A 17,489-nucleotide genomic window follows, 5' to 3' on the forward strand; every position below is an offset into this window, starting at 1 on the left:
TTAACAGATTTGAAACTACAAGGACTCCATTCTTCGTTTTGTTGTATGTTAAGGGAATTATGAAAAGGAAGCATCTGCTTTTCTCTTGACATGCAATCTATGCTTTCTGTACTTTATTTATGATATAAAGAGTCTCTTTCAGAAATACTATCTTCTATATAGAGGTATCTTTTGAACTCCTCTCATTAACCTCATGCAAAATAGGAAGCTGGACCAAAAGGAAAATAAAATCAATTGCTTGACAGAAGAAAAAAAAAACCTAATAAAAAAGAACATGAATTGGAGTGTTTCAACATACCTTTTTAATCTAGAAGCTCACTCAATCCCTCATCATAAATTCAGAAACAGGAATATGACTTACCATGATGGTCTGGTGCCAAGACTTCCCTCTGATTTTTGCACAGAAAATTTTGGTTTGTTTATTTGGGGTTTACAGGGATTTTACAAAATAATCAGTTAATCAGCAAGAAATGACATAATGAAATTGGTCAGACAAACAAATACAATGCCGTGACAAACAGTAAGTTCTGTTGTGTGAGTTTTAGCTATGTGCCCGTTCCTGACTTTGCCTTTTCATGTTTCTGCAACACTGTAAATAATTTTTTTAGAAATTCTATTTGATTTACCATTAGCAGAAACATGTACATTATCAGATTCACTTTATTCAGATTTGTCAGGAGCAATGGGACATTTAAGCAGGACAGAGTAGCCAAGCCAGAGGTGAGGGGCTCTGTGTCAAGAGAAGGGACTGATGACCAGGTCCCAGAGCAGACCAGGTCATCAAGAAAAGCACAGCCTGATGTGGGTGCCCTTGAAGGTTTGCTGTAAATGGCTGGTTTGCTACAGGTCTGAGGCTTTGTTAAACTCCCTCTGCAGTGTACATTATTTCTATCTCCTCTTCTCTGGCTTCTGTACCATCCCTGCTTGCCCCCTTCCCTTGCTGTCACCACCCACTCTTGTTTTCCTTCTGGCTACCTCTCTTCTCCTAATTAATCAGGGAAAGAGAAGCTGTTCCTGCCAGCTTTGCTTTGCTATTGAGTAGTGGTAGGAGTTCAAAGAACAAGGTTACGCCTGCACCTGCTGCTTGCTCTTTGATGCCCTGTTGCGTGAAACAATTTCCTTCAGAAGTTCCAACAATGTACTAATTAACAAAGGAAAAGACAGGGAGAAACAAGACAAAGACTGTGAGAGGAATGAGGTGAGTAACAACTGAAAGATGTCAGAGGAAAGCAGGGGAAAGAAGCAATTACAAAGGGGGAGCTGGGATAGAAACACAGAAAAAAGGAGAGGGACAAACAATAAAGGAAAGGAAAGTAAAAAAAAGAGGCAGAAATCAGAAGATGGGGAACTGGAATAAAGAGTTGCATAAAAAGAAATTATTCAAAGTCTCCTTTAGATTACAGTAGGCAATTCTTACAGAGCAACTCTGAGGACAGTGAGTACTTCTGTTAGAGAGATCTGTACATGGCATCAGTTCTCCCCTAATGTAGTAAGGAAATACACTGGGGAGGGAGGGCATTCCTACCTCTAACAACAGCACAATGCTCCCCAATCTGGACTCTAAGCCTAACACTTTTATTTAGATATAATGAGAGTTAAGTTGCTTAAAAATGCAATCAGTATGAGCCTGGCATTGCTCTCACTGTTTCCAAGGAAAAGATAAGTAACTGTAAGTGGAAGTCCCACAATGCCGGGTCAGAGTAGACACCAAAAGAGTCACCAGCAAACTCTGTGATGTGAAGGCATGGACTTGGAAGTACGTGGCTGGTGGCAGGGCTGGTACATAGCAGGGACACATCACCAGTGGAGAAGTGACAGCTCACTGATACTTCTTGAAACAAAGGAGAGGTCTGCCTTCTTTAGTGCAGGTGGTAGAACAAGCTGCACAAAATGAGGAGTCTCCTTGCAGCCTCTGAGGGCAGTCCAGTACTGCTGAGTCCAGTGCTGAAGGCTTTGAGCACAGGTGCTATGAACACACACTGAAGCACCATGGGCACCTCAGCCTAGAACCTTAGAACTTCCACATCATGCCTGCCACAGCTCTTCATCTATTAAATGCTGCCACATACCGAACACCTGGAAACTGCAGACTGTGGAACTGGCATTTGTTAGGCAAGTAATGCACACCTAAATCGAGATCGAGAGGCTTGGGACTTTCTTTCTCTTGTCTTATTTCAAATCCATCAAGTGAGCTAACCAAGCCTGTCATGCCGCACAGCACAGGGATCTGGGACCTCCAACATTTCCTCGTCCTTGCAGCACTGCTCCAAGGGCTTCAGTGTGACGTAGGTAAGCCCATCCCTTCGATGACATTTCCAAGACTTCCAGCATGGTGCTGCTGCGCTGCACAGCACTAACCCTGATTATCCATCTGCTACTGTGAAACAGGTATCTGAAAACAAACTGGTTACCAAATTCATCTGTAGAGTGAGGTAGAACAAGGAGGCATAGCTTCATTGAAACTACTGGGTTTTCTTTTGCTTTTGCCAGTATTAAATTTAGTCCACTTACTCAATCGACTGTTAGACGGAATTATTGAGCCATCAGTCCTGCTAAATGCAATTTCTGTGTGAGACATGTAAGAAGAGTAACTAAGTAAAAACCTCATGAGTTAAACATACTAGTGTGAAAGTGCATTATTACTCAGGTGAATTCTGTGTTATTCTGTAGAATTATATTATTTAGGAAATGAAACCTGCTACAAGAAGCTCATGATAGAAATACTGTCACATTTTTCTAGTGTGACAGCACAAAATGCTGTTTTTGCCTTGCCAGCAAAGCCAGTGTCTTGGATTTCCTCACAACCACACTGCTTCTACCCTGGTTTTACACAGAGCAGCAAGCATCATCACATCTTTGTGTACACTCTGCACCTGAGGAATACAACCGTGAGGATCTTTATGAGTAATGGAGAGTGAGTGGCAACGTTGTCTTTCAGAAAATAAACTGATCAGTATAACAAACCCAGGGGAGGGCCACAAAGATGACTGGAGGGATCGAGCACCTCTCCATTGAAAGTAGGTAGGGAGAGTTGGGATTGTTCAGCCTGGAGAAGGCTCTGTAGAGAGCTCACATCAGCCTTCTAGTACCTAAAGGGAGCCTACAAAAGGCTGGAGAGGAAGGTTTTACAGGGGCCTGTAGTGATAGGAGAAGGGGAAATGGCCTTAAATTGAAACACTATAGGTTTAGATTTAGATGTCAGCAAGAAATTCTTTCCTTTGAGGGTTGTGAAGCACTGGAATGTGCTGCCCTGAGAAGTTGTGGGTACTCTCTCTTTAGAAGTGTTCAAGGGTAGTCTGGATGGGTCTTTGAGTGATCTGGTCCAGTGGAAGTTCCCCTGCCTATGGCAGGAGAATTGGATGACATTTAAGGTCCCTTTTGACTCAAACATTCTATGATTCTATGATGTACTGAAACAAGCTAGGAAAAAAACCCTGCAGGTTTCAAAGCAAAAATTATAATGTGAAAAGGAGGCTATTGTAAATAAGATATACGAAGTACTAAGAAAGTAAAGGGGAATGCAGAATTCCTTTCACACTAATGGAAGTAGACAAGGGGAGTGCTACAGATGTCATTTGTCTGGACTTCTGTAAAGCCTGTAAAAGCTCACAACATCCTTTTCTCTTAATTGGAGAGAGATGGAATTAAGGGGTAGGCTGTGAGATGGATAAGAAAGTGGTTGGATGGTTGCATCCAGAGGGTGGAGGTCAACAGCTCCTGATGGACATCAGTGGTAAATTATATCCCTCAGGGGTCTGTATTGGGACCAGCACTGTTTAATATCTTCATCAGTGATGTAGACAAAGGGATCTAATGCCCCTCCAGCAAATATGCAGGTGACACTAAGCTGAGAGGTGGGGTTGACACACCTGGAGAATGGGGTTCCATCCAGAGGGACCTGGACAAGCATAAGAAGTGGAATCTTCAAATGTTTAACAAGACCAAGCACAAGGTGCTGCACCTGGGTTGGGGCAGCCCCAGCATGAACACAGGCTGGGGATGAACAGATCCAGAGCAGCCCTGCTGAGAGGGACTTGAGGGTGCTGTGAGAGGCTGGACATGCCCCAGCCATGGGCACTCACAGCCCAGAGAGCCAAAGGTGTCCTGGCTGCATCCAGAGCCCTGAGGGCAGCAGGGGAGGGAGGGGATTCTGCCCCTCTGTTCTGGTGAGACCCCACCTGGAAGGAATTTTGCATCCAACTCTGGGGTCCCCAACACAGGAAGGACATGGAGTTGCTGGAGTGAGTCCAGAGAAGGGCCCCCAAGTTGATTAGAGGGCTGGAAAACCTCTGCTAGGAGGAAATGCTGAGAGAATTGGAGGTGTTCAGCCTGGAGAAGAGAAGGCTTCCAGGTGACCTGAAGGTGGCTTGCATACCTGAAGGAGGCCTACATGAAAGATGAAGAGGGACTTTCTACAAAGACATGTATTAGATATTAGCAAGAAATTATTTACTGTGAGAGAAAGACACAGTTTTCACATTTTTTGTGAGGGTGAGACATTGGAACAGGTTGCCTGGAGAAGCTGTGGATGCTTCATCTTTGGAAGTGTCCAAGGCCAGGCTGGATAAGGCCTTGAGCAACCTGGTCTAGTGGAAGGAGTCTCTGCTCACAGCAGGGCAGGCAGGATGGAACTTGATGATCTTTAACATCCTGTCTAACCCAAGGCATTCTGTGATAAGCAGATTTGCCTTTTTTTTTTTTTTTTTGACTGTTTCAGGCTGAACCCTCTGCCATTATATATTAGATACTGCTGTAAGTACATAATCCACCACTCCAGTTCACTCTGTCAAATAAAAAAGATCTGCTCCCTGTTTTTAAAATGCCATCCTACTAGTGCTATATCCCATGTCACACTGCCTTCCACTGTTGTCACACCAGCTGATGGCCTACCTGTTGCTGAGGCCATTATGCCCACACTGGCATTTTCCAGTCTTTGTCTTAAGTTTTGGTTATGAAAAATACCAAAACTGCCAAGAGAGAAGAATCCCTGCCATTTTTAGGGTTTTCTGCTTAGCATTCATCAATGTAGTCCTAAAGGGGCTGTTCCTCTGCAAATTCATTGTTCCTCTGCTCTGCAAACAGTGGTCTTAGCATGATCCTTTCCATGGAGGATCCAAGGCTGCCACAGGAATGGCAGATCCAGGAACGGATAGCACCAAGGGACATGCTGGTCTCAGCCTCCACGTGAGCAGGTAAGCCTTGGCCAGGGGCCACTTTCCCTACACTGCCTGCACCAGAGGCACTGGTGGGCAACCCCTGAGCTCACAGCAGATGTCCAAACACACCATCCACACCACCCCCTGCCCTCAGCCATGGGCTTCATGGACGCCCAAAAAAGGGTTAAAGTCTCGTAGTGAAGAAGGCCTATGGTATTCTAGGCTGCATTGGGAAGGGCAGGCTGAGGGAGGTGATCCTGCCCCTCTACTCAGCCCTGGTGAGGCCACATCAGGAGTGCTGTGCCCAGCTCTGGGCTCCTCAGGGCAACAGAGACATGGAGCTCCTGGAGCAGGTCCAGTGGATGGCAACAAAGATGAGTGAGGGATTGGAGAGCGATTTCTCTCTCTTGTGAGCAAAGGTTGAGGGAGCTGGTCCTGTTCAGCATTGAGAAGAGATGTCTGAGAGGGGACCTAACCAGTATCTATCAGAATCTTCAAGGGAGCATGTCAGAGGATGGAGTCAGGTTCTTCTCAGGTGTGCCAAGCAATATGAAAAGGGACAACGGCCAGGAATTGATGTATAGGAAGCTCCACCGCAGTGTGGAAGGAGGAAGAACTTCTTTACTGTGCAGGTGACCACACTCCAGAACACATTGTCCAGAGCGGCTGTGGAGTCTCCATCACCGGAGACACTCAGGAACCGTTTGGACACAATCCTATGCCCTGCGCTCTAGGAAGACCCTGCTCGAGCAGGGGGTCGGACCCGATGACCGCTGTGGTCGCTCGCAGGCGTTCCGTGCCCCTGGGAGCACCGCGCTCCCGGACCCCCTCACACCGCGGCTGCCGCCAGCCCGCCCCCGGCCCGCCCCGGCCGGCGCGGCCCCGAGCGGGGGGGCGGGGCCGGGGCCGGATGTTGTTGTTGTTGTTCCTGCCCCGCCCCTCGCCCCCTCCCCCCGCGGAGGGCGACGGGCGCTTCCCCGCCCGGAGCCGCCGCCGCTTCAGCCGCTGACGCGGCCCCGCTGCCGCCCGGCCCGGCCCGGCCTGGCCCGGCCCCGGGGCGCCCCCGCCGGACCCTCCTGTGTGCCTCCCTGGCCGGCTGCCGTCGCGTCGCCCCGGCTCCTGTGGCTCATCGGACGCCCCGGCCCGGCCATGGCGGACTTCGATGAGATCTACGAAGAGGAGGAGGATGAGGAGCGAGCGCTGGAGGAGCAGCTCCTGAAGTACTCCCCCGACCCGGTGGTGGTGCGCGGCTCTGGCCATGTCACCGTGTAAGGGCCGCGCCGGGGCCTGCGCGGCCGGGGCGGGCGGCGGAGGAGGCCCGGGCGGCGGGACGGGGGCGGCTGGAGCGCCGGGCTCGGGGGTACCACTTGGGGCAAGTCGGGGGGTGGGCGTGGGCAGCACCGGCGGGGTTGCTGCCCTTCCCCTGCGTCCGTGGGGCTGCGAGAGGGCTCTTGTCGGCCCCACTGGGCAGCCGGGAGCCGCCTGGAAACTCGCAGGCGGGTGCAAACCTCTAACTAGGGATGAGGAAACAAGACTGGCTTGGGCTGTGACTGGCAGAGGAATGTGAAGTATTTGTCCAAAATGATGAGCTGTCAGGAAGTAAGGTGCCTCAGTTCCTCTGTGTAACAGGTATCTGCCAGCACATGACCGGCTGGACTATTGAACAAGGTTGTTTATGTTCCTGTTACCCACTCCCATTTAACTTGTGGCTGCTAATATACCTCTGAGGACTTTAACAAAGAGAAAGGCATCAGTTATTCCGATAGCTATGTGTAAAATGATGTTGTGATTACTGTGTGTTGTTTCGCTGTGTTTGACATGGAAGCAACTTTGTTTTGTGTGTGTTTGATATCTGCATCTAGCAGCAAGTGACCATGAGCTTGTGTAGTACTTGTCAATAATGTAAGAGATGAGGGTATCATTCCTTCCATCAGTTCTGTCAGGCTCACTCCGTTGAAGTGTAGTAGTTGTCAGTTACAATGTATAATGTCAGAAGCTGAAATACGAACCTGGAGACAAGGCACAGTAGAACAAACTTTTGTACAAACTTGGTTTCTTTTGTGTTCAGTGTTCAGCAGAACTAGGTTTGTAGCGCAGACATGAAAGCTGAACATACAGTGATTGGCTTCTCTGAGTCTCATAAACTCTATTGTTTTTCAGATACTGACTTGACAATTTTTTTGGCACTTGGGTGTATTGTTGCGTTATTATTAGGTTGACACAGGTGCTAATAGCTGGGCAGTGCAGTTAGCTGTCTAGTTAAAAATGGGAAGTTATGGATAGACAGAGAGAGATTTGGAAAGTTAGAAGGACATAGATGGGGCTGGAGGCCAAGGAGGCCCTGTGAAAGAGTAGAAGCATGTAGTCAGTGTGTTCAACTTACGGCTGTTTGTTGTGAACAGAAGCTGTACCAGTGATTCACTGAAAATAAGCCAGTAGCCTAGTCTGTTTCTGAAAAACAGAGCAAAGCCACAATGAAATAGTTTTCATATTAGCAAATGAAAAGTACAAATAACCGAAGCAGAGGCTAACATTGGTTTCTTCTCCAATACTTGAAGGTAAGCTGTGCAAGACAAGATGCAGGCCAGTTAGTGGAAGCTTGTGAAGCATTGGCTGTGACTAGTAAGGGCCTTGTGGTTGAAGGATGGCTAACTTGATAATTGTTCATTAATAGTTACTAGCTCATTATTACTTTAAGATCTTCCTTGAAGTACTTGTTCTTTAGGTTTTGAATGAGCAATGAAATACCAGTGTGTGCCTCCAAAATTAGGCAATTGATCTTCATCTACTTTCTTCACTGTGCCAAGTGTTAACAGTAAACTACATAGCATCAGCCACTTTTACCTTTGTACAGCCTATAATTTTTTTGGTCATTGATCCAGAAGCTTATTATTAAAAGTTAGATCCCTTTTAGAACATTCATTTGGTGAGTATAAGGAATAGGTCTAGTCCTGTGTACATGATGAATTAGTCTTGCCAGCATAAAAGCATGTGTGCATTTTGAAGGTCTGACAGAAATGATCAGCAGTTAAGCAAATACTGGGTTGATCTTTCCCTGGCTCTGCAGTTTGAAGAGTTGCTGACTGCTTCTGCTGTGTGTATTTAAACAGAAGCTCTCTTTTCATAGTCTGTTGTCATATCCATTCTGATCTTACATAAAGTTGAGTTTGAAATATGTCAATTCCATGAGTACATATTAACATCAGAAAGACATTTACCATTACTTGATTTCATCCAACAGAGAATGGAAATGTATGAGTCTTTTCTAAGCTGAGTAATTAAAATCACTTAAAGGAAAGCAGTTAAATATTTTCCAAATAAAGCATATGAAGTCTTTGCCTTTTGAGGATGTGGAGCTTTTGGTTAGCACTAAGTTTTCTCCTTAAACTCACTGTTTGAAGCAGGCGGCCGGCAATGCTAATAATTTTTTTTTAACATTGTTTTTTAAATATTCAGTTAAACTATTTTCACACCAGCAGAGTTTTGATAGCTTGGTAGACAGGAGTAACATCACCCGGCTGTTGAAAATTTAGGTTCTCTCTTGTAATGGCAAAAATTTGAAAACACTCTGAAAATAGAGATCCTTACTTTAAACTGAACTGAAAGTCCAAGGTGTTTCATATTTGTTTCTGAAATCTGTATTATGGTAGGAGTGGAGGTACATGCTGTGTTTGACATCCTGAAGAGAATATTTATGGTAGGTGCCTGATAGTGTTTTCCAGTCTGTTTCCCAGTGACTGTTTTCCTGTTCCTCGACCAGTTGAGACATGTCTCATATATATAGCAGACTGTATTAACTAGTAATACTGGATTTGTTCTTGCAGTGCTGGAATGGTGGTGAGCCATTGGGATGTGCTGATGAATGCCTTTCTGTGCTGTTGTTACAGCACCTTATATCTTAATGCAAGATAACTTTTTGTGGGGGGAAAAAGAACTTATAACAATGCATTTATCCAAGTAAGTTCTTTATTATTAAACTGAAGTCTGCTAATGTATTTTTCAACCTGACTCTCTATCAAGGACATGTGAGTGAAAACAGGGCTATGTGAGACTGAAAACGGGGCTATGTGAGAATCATGAAGCATGTTAAGCTTTGTGAAATGTATATTTATTTGTTAAGGGTTGGGAACATGTGGACCTAAAGAGTAGAGTTAAGGCAGTGAAAAAATGGTTTAGTGTCCCCATAAGAGAGGACAAGGAGGAAGAGGATAGCGTGTGTCAAATTTTTTTGTTAGGGTGATCTGAGCTGCATGCTGGAAAAGGTTCCATATTGTCTGTGTCCTATACTGTAAACCTCTGTACTTTAAAGTTTCCACCTCTCACCATTTCTTTCTCCACTGTATACAAGGGCAGGAATTTATCTGTACCTTTGAAGTGGAGTCAGGTTCCAGAAATGCTTGTTCAGGTCCAGGAAGGGTAAAGAAAGTGAGGTGAGCATGGATCTGTTGAAGCCATGATGTAAAGTGGGAAGGCACAGAGCAAGCAGAGAAGGGTGTGTGTCACTGGAGATGCAGTATTGTACTAAAGAAAGCTAATAGGACAGCTGTCTGAGGAAATGCATCTCCAAAACATTGATTTCCAATATTTTATTGTAAGGCTTACTTTTGCTATTTTTTTGGTCACAGCAGTTATATTTACATTGAACGTGTAGGGTGTTCTGTGGAGTTTCTAATATTTTAATTTCCAAATTTCAGCTTGCAGTCAGGAGTGAAAATTCTGAGATCACATAACTACTTACAATGTATGGTATGCTTTTTTACTACCTGCATATGGTGACAAGACTCTGATGTGTCAAGCTCAAAATTATGCTGGTAACTGAGTTAGTTTCAGCTTTGCTACCCTGCCATGTATTGAACATTACCACAAGCCTTGAGTACAGGCTCTCAGTCTCTTTGCTTGTGACTTCAGCCAAGTGTAACTGCATTGGTTTGACGTTTCTGTGCCTCACTCTGCCTCAGTGTTTGTAATTTCAGGTAGCTGTAGAGCTTTTCCAGTGGGAGCTGCTTTTGTCAGGCATGACTTTTGTGAGCTTTATGAATATTTGTGTTTGATGGAGCTGTCAACATTTGAATACTTCACAACTACTGATTTAATAAGCTAATTATATAGTAAAATGGCATTTTAGTTTTGAGACTTGGGATGGCACCTCTGTATCTTGAGCTTGAAGTCATTCTCCAGGCTTGGGTGCTTCTAAAATGTATGTGAATCCAAGGGTTTTTTCAGACTTTGGTTTCCACTTCAACTTACTAGCAATTTTAAGTAGGGCATGACACTTAATTGATAGGGCATGACTCTGACATTTATGTAACTTTTGCCTCAGTGCTTACTTTCACTCAGCAGTTTGCAGAAAGGTGCATGGTCCTCCTGTCATGGAGTATTCAGCAAGATTTTCAATGGTAGCAATGTTTCCAGTAATTTAAGTTGCCTTTGTTCTGTGTTGAAGTAGTAAACTTGCCATACGTGTTTCTCTGTAACAATTCTCATTTGTTCTTTCACGAGTTTTGAGAGACTTACAGGCTTGCAGAGCTACTGTTCTAGTTAGAATTACTGAAATATGGTAGATTACTTCTGTGTAAATAAGGTTTCCTGTGAGATCTTATTGCAGCCTTTCAGTATGCAAAAGAGGCTTATAAGAAGGGTGGAGAAAGACTTTTTGCTTGGGCATGTGGTGACAGGACTATGGGGAATAGTTTTAAACAGAAAGAGCATAGGTTTAGTTGGATATAAAGGTGAAGGTGATGAGACACTGGAACAGGTTGCCCAGAGGAGGTGTGGATGCACCACCATTGGCAGTATTCAATGGAACACTTGGTTCATTGGAAGCGTTGATTGGATGCAGCTTTGAGCAGCCTGATCTAGTGACAGGGAGATTAGGCTAGATGATTTTTTATTCCTTCCAACACAAATAATTTTATATTTCTATGATTCTACTGCGTGTAATCGCTGATAGGAAAATTACCTGCTTTCTTTGCCTTAAGACCTTATGAAAAAGTCACCTAAATCCTCCAGCTGCATAGCCCAGTGTGCTGCTGCAAACTTTGGCAGCAGGTATTGCTGCATATGGATTGCATGTGAGTCTGGCTGTTCCTGGTGTCCAGTCTGGTACTCTCTGGCATTGGCAGCTATGTGAGTGATGTATGCTTCAGCATTGCCTTTGCTTTAGTGTGTCTGTCAGGGAACCTGTGTAATCTTGCTTCAAATCTTTTGGCACTGTTTGCATCAGTAATGTCAAGTGGAAACAAACCCAGAACTTAGCTACTTGCACTTTATTTTTAGCTGCACTTTCTTTTAACTATTTTAAACCAATTTCTGGCTAATTTCAGTCAAAGCGCTCTGTTGTGGGATTTGTGGATGGACGCTCCCCTTACCATTGCCTTCCTGAAACTTTGCACTTTAATCATGTGTCCCTCTCAGCCTTCTCTTTTCCAGCTTAATGTCAGCCTTAGTCTATTGAGGCAGCTGTTTTATTCCCTTTATTATACTAGCCTTCCTTCTCTCTGTCTTTTTCTAACTCCAAATCCTTCATGAAATGTGGATACCAGAGCTGCACCCAGTACTGAGTATGTGGGTTTCATGGAGAGTCAAAATTGTTAATCTCTTTCCCAGTGGTGCCCAGTATTTTATTGCTATTTCTGGTGACTGGTGCTTGCATTGAGGTGATGTTTAAGAGAATCATGAGTGGTGATGAAAGATCTGTCCTGTGAGCTGTACCTGTCAAACTTTAGTGGAGTGTCACATAAGCATAGTTTAGGAATCTCAAAATTCACCACCTTTTATATATCTACAGAGAAACTCATCTGCCCCTTTTTGTCCACAATAGCTTTTTTGAGATTTCCACAATAGCTTACCACATAACTGCCTATTTGATTACTTGGACAAAGTTCTCCATTGGCATGCAGATCATTCAGTTCAGTAAGAAAAAGAAAAACAACTCTAAAACTCTGGGAAGTACCTAGCTGCTTGATAGCATATTGTGAAAGCAAATTATGTGTTTAAAGTCTTCAGCTGTCAAGGCTCAGGTAAGCTTTTCTGCATACAATGCAGCAATGTGTGATACGTGTTGCTGCCAGTATTTCAAGTCTAGAGTAGTTTAGTTTCTGATTTTTGTTTGTAGTATCTGATAGACTGCTCTGTTTATATTCAGAATTTTTTTGATTACAACTTAAATTTTACACTGACTGCTGTATACCAAATTAGTAGCCAGTCGCATTAAAGATTTTATAGTCTGTATAGTCTCTACTTGAAGTTATTGTCCAGCCCAGATGCCAGAAAATAATAAGGTTTTCTTTGAGGTTCATGTATTTGTGAACCCAACCAAACAACTGTAAGGTAGAAAATGTTTTTAATAGATAAGCTGACACTCTTCTGACCTTTAAGTCTTGTAAAACCCAGTAGATTTAGTAACTCCAGCTCATTTCAAACTGCTTTACAACTTCACATTTATAATTAGTTATTGTTTAAGCCTTGTTTTGTTACTTAGCATTTTGTATTTTGAAACTTATTATGTATTTCTTTTCTGAAAATTAAGCTGGTGTTTATTCTGTTTTTATGCTTAGAACAGTTATTTAGCGCTGGATGAGTTTTTCTTCAAGATGCATCTGTACTGGTGCAGGAGAGAGGTAGTTCCAACTGTGGCCTTAAATTGCTTCCCTTTCCCCTTAAGTACTTCACTTAGCTTGCTTGCCACTCTTGCTTATAGGTTTTGCTGACTTTGGGGAAGAGTCAGTAATATCAAGAGAACTAGAAGAAGATACTATGGGCAAGATGGCTTTTAATCTGTGTACAATGGTATATTTTTGTTTGTTAGTATAATTTTAAGAATTACTCTTAATAACTACTAGTGTTTTCCTGAAATGCTGTTACTGATACGGACCCTGAGAGTATTATGAGCTGCTTGTAATTTGTGGCATGGATTAGGGTTATTTATAATTTTGCTACAATCGAAATTTTGTTTTTGCAGGTTTGGACTAAGTAACAAATTTGAAGCAGAATTTCCTTCATCTTTAACTGGAAAGGTGAGTACCTTTGAATAGAGGTTTGGAATTGGAGTTCAGGTTTTATTACACAAACAAGTGTTCCAAGTATAGAGAACTGTAAAAGTAACAAAGTACAATGCTGTAGTACTAGTTTGTTTCTTCTTTTTCATTTCCCTTGTAGGTTGCACCTGAAGAGTTCAAAGCCAGCATCAGTAGAGTTAACAGTTGTCTTAAGAAGAATCTTCCAGTTAATGTGCGATGGCTTCTATGTGGATGCCTTTGCTGCTGCTGCACTTTAGGTTGTAGTATGTGGCCAGTTATCTGCCTCAGTAAAAGAGTAAGTTGAATTATTAATATCATTTTGATAGTTAGAATTGTACTGGTTTTGTTCTCATTTTGGTTTTTTAGGGTTTTTTCCTCCTTCACCATTAAAAGCTGTTACTAGAACTTACTTAAATCACTTTTATTTTGTACATTTTGGTATCAATTGTCAGCTGTACTGGTTAAAGTTACAGGAGATACCAGTCAGGACTTTGAGCTTGTAACTCAATGAGAGGTTGTATAGCTGAATGCCTCCTAGAGCCATTTATAAAGCTGCTATTGTTTTTGAACCAACTTTCAATATACTCTTTAATAGCTGAATCTTCTCTGTGATACCTTGAGATGATGAGAATTTGCCAGTGAATGAGTGGCAGTTTGTTTTTGAGGAGCTTCTGATTACACTGTGACCCTAAAGAACCACATGTTTTTTTGTTAAAAGAGCAGTTTTAAAAAAGAATAGTTGATTTTTCTTTTTAAATTTTCTTCCCAGTTTAGATGAGTAAGATGCCTTTTTTGTCTTTTTACATGAAGAACTTGAAAATAGCCTTTTGTCTATGTACTCTTGGCACTTAGAGCATTGTTCACCAGAGAAGCTCATTTCACATGCCTGGTTTTCACTTCCTTTTCTCAGTGCAGTTAATTAGACTGTCCTGCCACCTTTTCTGTGTGTGTAAAAATTGTCTTTGGCTAGTTCTATTTCACTAATGCACAAGAAGTCTCTGTGCCTCCCCATCATCTCCTCACCATTTAGTACTGTTCATCTTTCAATTTCATGTCATGGTTCTCTCTTGTGTTATCCCTCTTAATGCTACAACTTGGGTACAATTCGGTATATGAACATTGTCATTATTTTCTTTACCAAAATCATCATTTTTTTAGACTTAATAAGTAAAGACATTCTAAAAAAAGATTTATGGGGTGAACATTGATTATAGCAAAACCGGTATGCATTTTTGTATCATCTGACTATCTGTGTTAAGATCTTAATGCTTAGTCTCTTTTAGAGATTACTTAAGGCTAATTTTAATTGTATACAAAATAAAGTAGAAAAGCCTCCTGGTAATGTTGGAGTCTGTGGAGAAATGAACCAAAACAAAAATATTGGTGTCAGTGTGAATTATATCAAACCCTAAGTTTTTTATCTTCAAGCTGTTGCAAACTGGTAAGTATCCTGTAGCATGATCATACATTCTTAGCCCAAAAATCTGCTAGAAGAAATTAGAATCTGGTGATTGCTTCTACAGATAAGCAGGTGACTTCACTAGCTTGTAGAGGAGTCCTTTACCAGTCAAGGCCTAGCACTGTAGGTAGCAAACACAAGAGAAGCATCCATTACTACTGTCCATGTTTAACTTCTAAATGTGAATGCTTCTGCTGTTATGAAGTTTGACCCAGTTTTCTCACATACTGTGTTGTAGCAGGAAATGATAACAGGATGTAACTTGGTAGGGGCTGATGTCACAAGCTCTCATCTTCTAGACTGGGTCCTATAATCAACTTTTTATACAGTGTCAAACAGTGTCAGAAAAAAATACAAGGGCTTCTAGCATCTGGAGTCAGAAAACAGTTTGAAGCTGAGGAGAGAGGTTCTGTGTGGGAACCTGGTCAAGCAGCAGTTAGAGAAGATGTGTGGGGTAAGGTAAAAAGGTAAGCTCCTTCCAAAAGGATAAATCTGGAAAAAAAAAAAGCCCCAACCACAGATACTTTGTTCAGAGGATGCTGGAAAGAAGATAATGGTGTCATTGTTGCTGTAATATAGAATGCATAATGAGAGAAGAGTCCTGGAAATAATATGAACAGCAGGAGCATGGACACAGATTTGTGACTGAACTTGTCTAAGTCATCCTAGAGTGTGGCCCAGACTATCAGTAAATGTTGCATTTTTCCTGTTAAGGTTGGCACCAGAAGACATTTATGGACCTTTGCATCTTTTTCTGCACTTGGATGTCCAGCATTAGTGCAACTAGGGCTCAGCTGCCTAAACAAAGTATCTTGTGCCACTGTAGATGGCACAATGGCACTAGACACTGATAACAGTTTGATTATTCTTCCAGAGTAAAAGTAATTTAAATCAATGGATCAGCATCCCTTGTCCATGTCTGCAGCTTGCCAAATGAATGTGTCTTTACAGGGCTGTTTCTCAGATAGAGAACTTACAACTTGGTGCCTGTTGGACATCTGAAGAGTGTATATAGAGAATTAATTAACTTGTGTTCTAAAAGGGAAAGGAGAGAGTCTGCTTTCCCAAGCTCCTAACTCTTCATCCTGGAAATGGCTGAGAAGGAACATTTTTCTGTGCTGGAGGAGTTAAGGGGGAAAACTGTGGAATATTTTTCAAGGACATGTTTGGAAATTCTAGCCTAGGAAACAAGCAGAAGAGTTTTTAATGATTCTAGTCAGGGCCGCTACTTTTACTTACAGAAAAATGGTGAAAAGTTACTGCCACTTGGGTTGCTTGTACAGATATGGGTGGATTTAACTTTGTCTTGGTTGATCTATAGCAGAAAAATATGAAGTAATACAAATCCCTCTTACCTGGAATTACAGGGTTTGAACCCTGTAATAATAATAATTCAATCAGTATCGAATTGTATCCACAAGCTTCTGCATAAAGGAAAAATCTTAGGACTTTCTGTCAGTTTATGTCAAAGTACTGTGACAAGAGCAGGAAACTAACATTGCATACTTCCCTAAAGTGTAGAAATAAGAGAAACTGCTTTGTGAATTACCTGGAGCAGCTTAGCAAAAACAGCAGTTGTAAAAAATACCTGGTTCATCTAGGTTCCAGTCTGTTATTTGCTCAGTAGATTCCAGTAGAACTGTGACAAGAAGCAACTTCATATTCTCCCACTATCACCTTGGTTTGCTGCTAATGCTGCAGATTTGCCAATACATAAGACTAATGTATTTGGTGTGAACTGCTCACATTTGAGCTCTCAAACTGCTTGTGTCAGACTTTACCTGTGTCTTGGAAGAGGGTTGTGTTGATCAAATTACCTTTCATGCTTTGACTTCTTTAGCTATCCCTTCCCTGGCTGGACTCAGCCACAAGTCACAACAATCAGGATTCTTGAGGAAACAGGGGTCTATAAAGATGTATGCTTATTTCTTCCCTTTAATTTATAGATACAATGAATTATTTAGCACTTGTACTCATACTGTAAAACAAGTGTAACAAATGATCAATAAATAAAAGGCTGCTTCTTTTGCATTACTTGCACTTGTCTGAGAAATGTTACCCTGAGGGCTTTGCTAGCTCAGCCCTGTTCTAAGTGATTCCCAGAGAAAGGACAGTTACTTGGAGCTGACTTCTGTTGTATCCTTTGCTGCAATGATCACAATAGACTCCCAAGACTTTACAATTAGAGAGTTTGATTTCTGAAAGCATGATGGGAGTGTTCCCAACCTGAAATTTGTGCAGATTGTGTTTTAATTTCATAACAAAAATGTACAAGTCTTCATATTTGCCCTTTTCTGCTGAAACAGAAGACTAAATAATTTGTTTTGTTGAATTACAAATATAGGGAGCTAACAAGTGGGAGAGTTTCTCAAGGATTTTATTAAATGAAACAACAGTTTTAATATAGAAATTTTTCCACAGAATGACCAATTGAAATACCTGTTTGAATGAGTCTGAACCAATCTACCCTGGTCTTGAATTGCTGGTATAGTTTGTGGCTCTTTTTCAGACAAAGGTTTTTTTTTGTAATGGTTTATGTAGACAAAATGTCAATTGCAGCTTCAGAGTTAGAATAATTTTTAGTAGTTCTTTTCATTCTGTATTTTTACTGTCTTTCATTGACTTTTTAAGTTTTAACATGAGAAAGTTATCACAAATGTAAATACAAATTGTGAAATTATTGAAAGTTTGTGTATAATAGGAATACATGCTTCATTTCGTGTAGTGAAATATACCGTAATGGTTTGTTTCCTTAAATCAACAGATGCTTCAAACTAGGAATTAATTAAGCAACAAATGTTTGTAAGTTTAATTGTTAATTATGTAATTTTAATTTGCTTCTATGCAGTGAAAGCT

At 42.0% G+C, this 17,489-nt stretch overlaps 1 protein-coding gene across 2 annotated transcripts in view; it reads left to right on the forward strand.

The window, feature by feature from the left end:
• Positions 1-6,228: 6,228 nt before the first annotated feature.
• Positions 6,229-17,489, forward strand: part of CHIC2 (cysteine rich hydrophobic domain 2) — a 30,820-nt gene continuing 19,559 nt past the window's right edge. The window contains exons 1-3 of one of the 2 annotated variants that reach the window (XM_063157263.1): positions 6,229-6,424; positions 13,117-13,171; positions 13,314-13,469. In XM_063157263.1, coding sequence (XP_063013333.1) covers positions 6,306-6,424; positions 13,117-13,171; positions 13,314-13,469 — 330 coding nt within the window. In that variant the 5' untranslated portion in view covers positions 6,229-6,305. The remainder of the gene's footprint in view (positions 6,425-13,116; positions 13,172-13,313; positions 13,470-17,489) is intronic. The other variant, XM_063157264.1, reaches the window with a different exon arrangement.

The sequence above is a fragment of the Melospiza melodia genome, chromosome 5, assembly GCF_035770615.1.
Source record: "Melospiza melodia melodia isolate bMelMel2 chromosome 5, bMelMel2.pri, whole genome shotgun sequence".
Taxonomy (NCBI): domain Eukaryota; kingdom Metazoa; phylum Chordata; class Aves; order Passeriformes; family Passerellidae; genus Melospiza; species Melospiza melodia.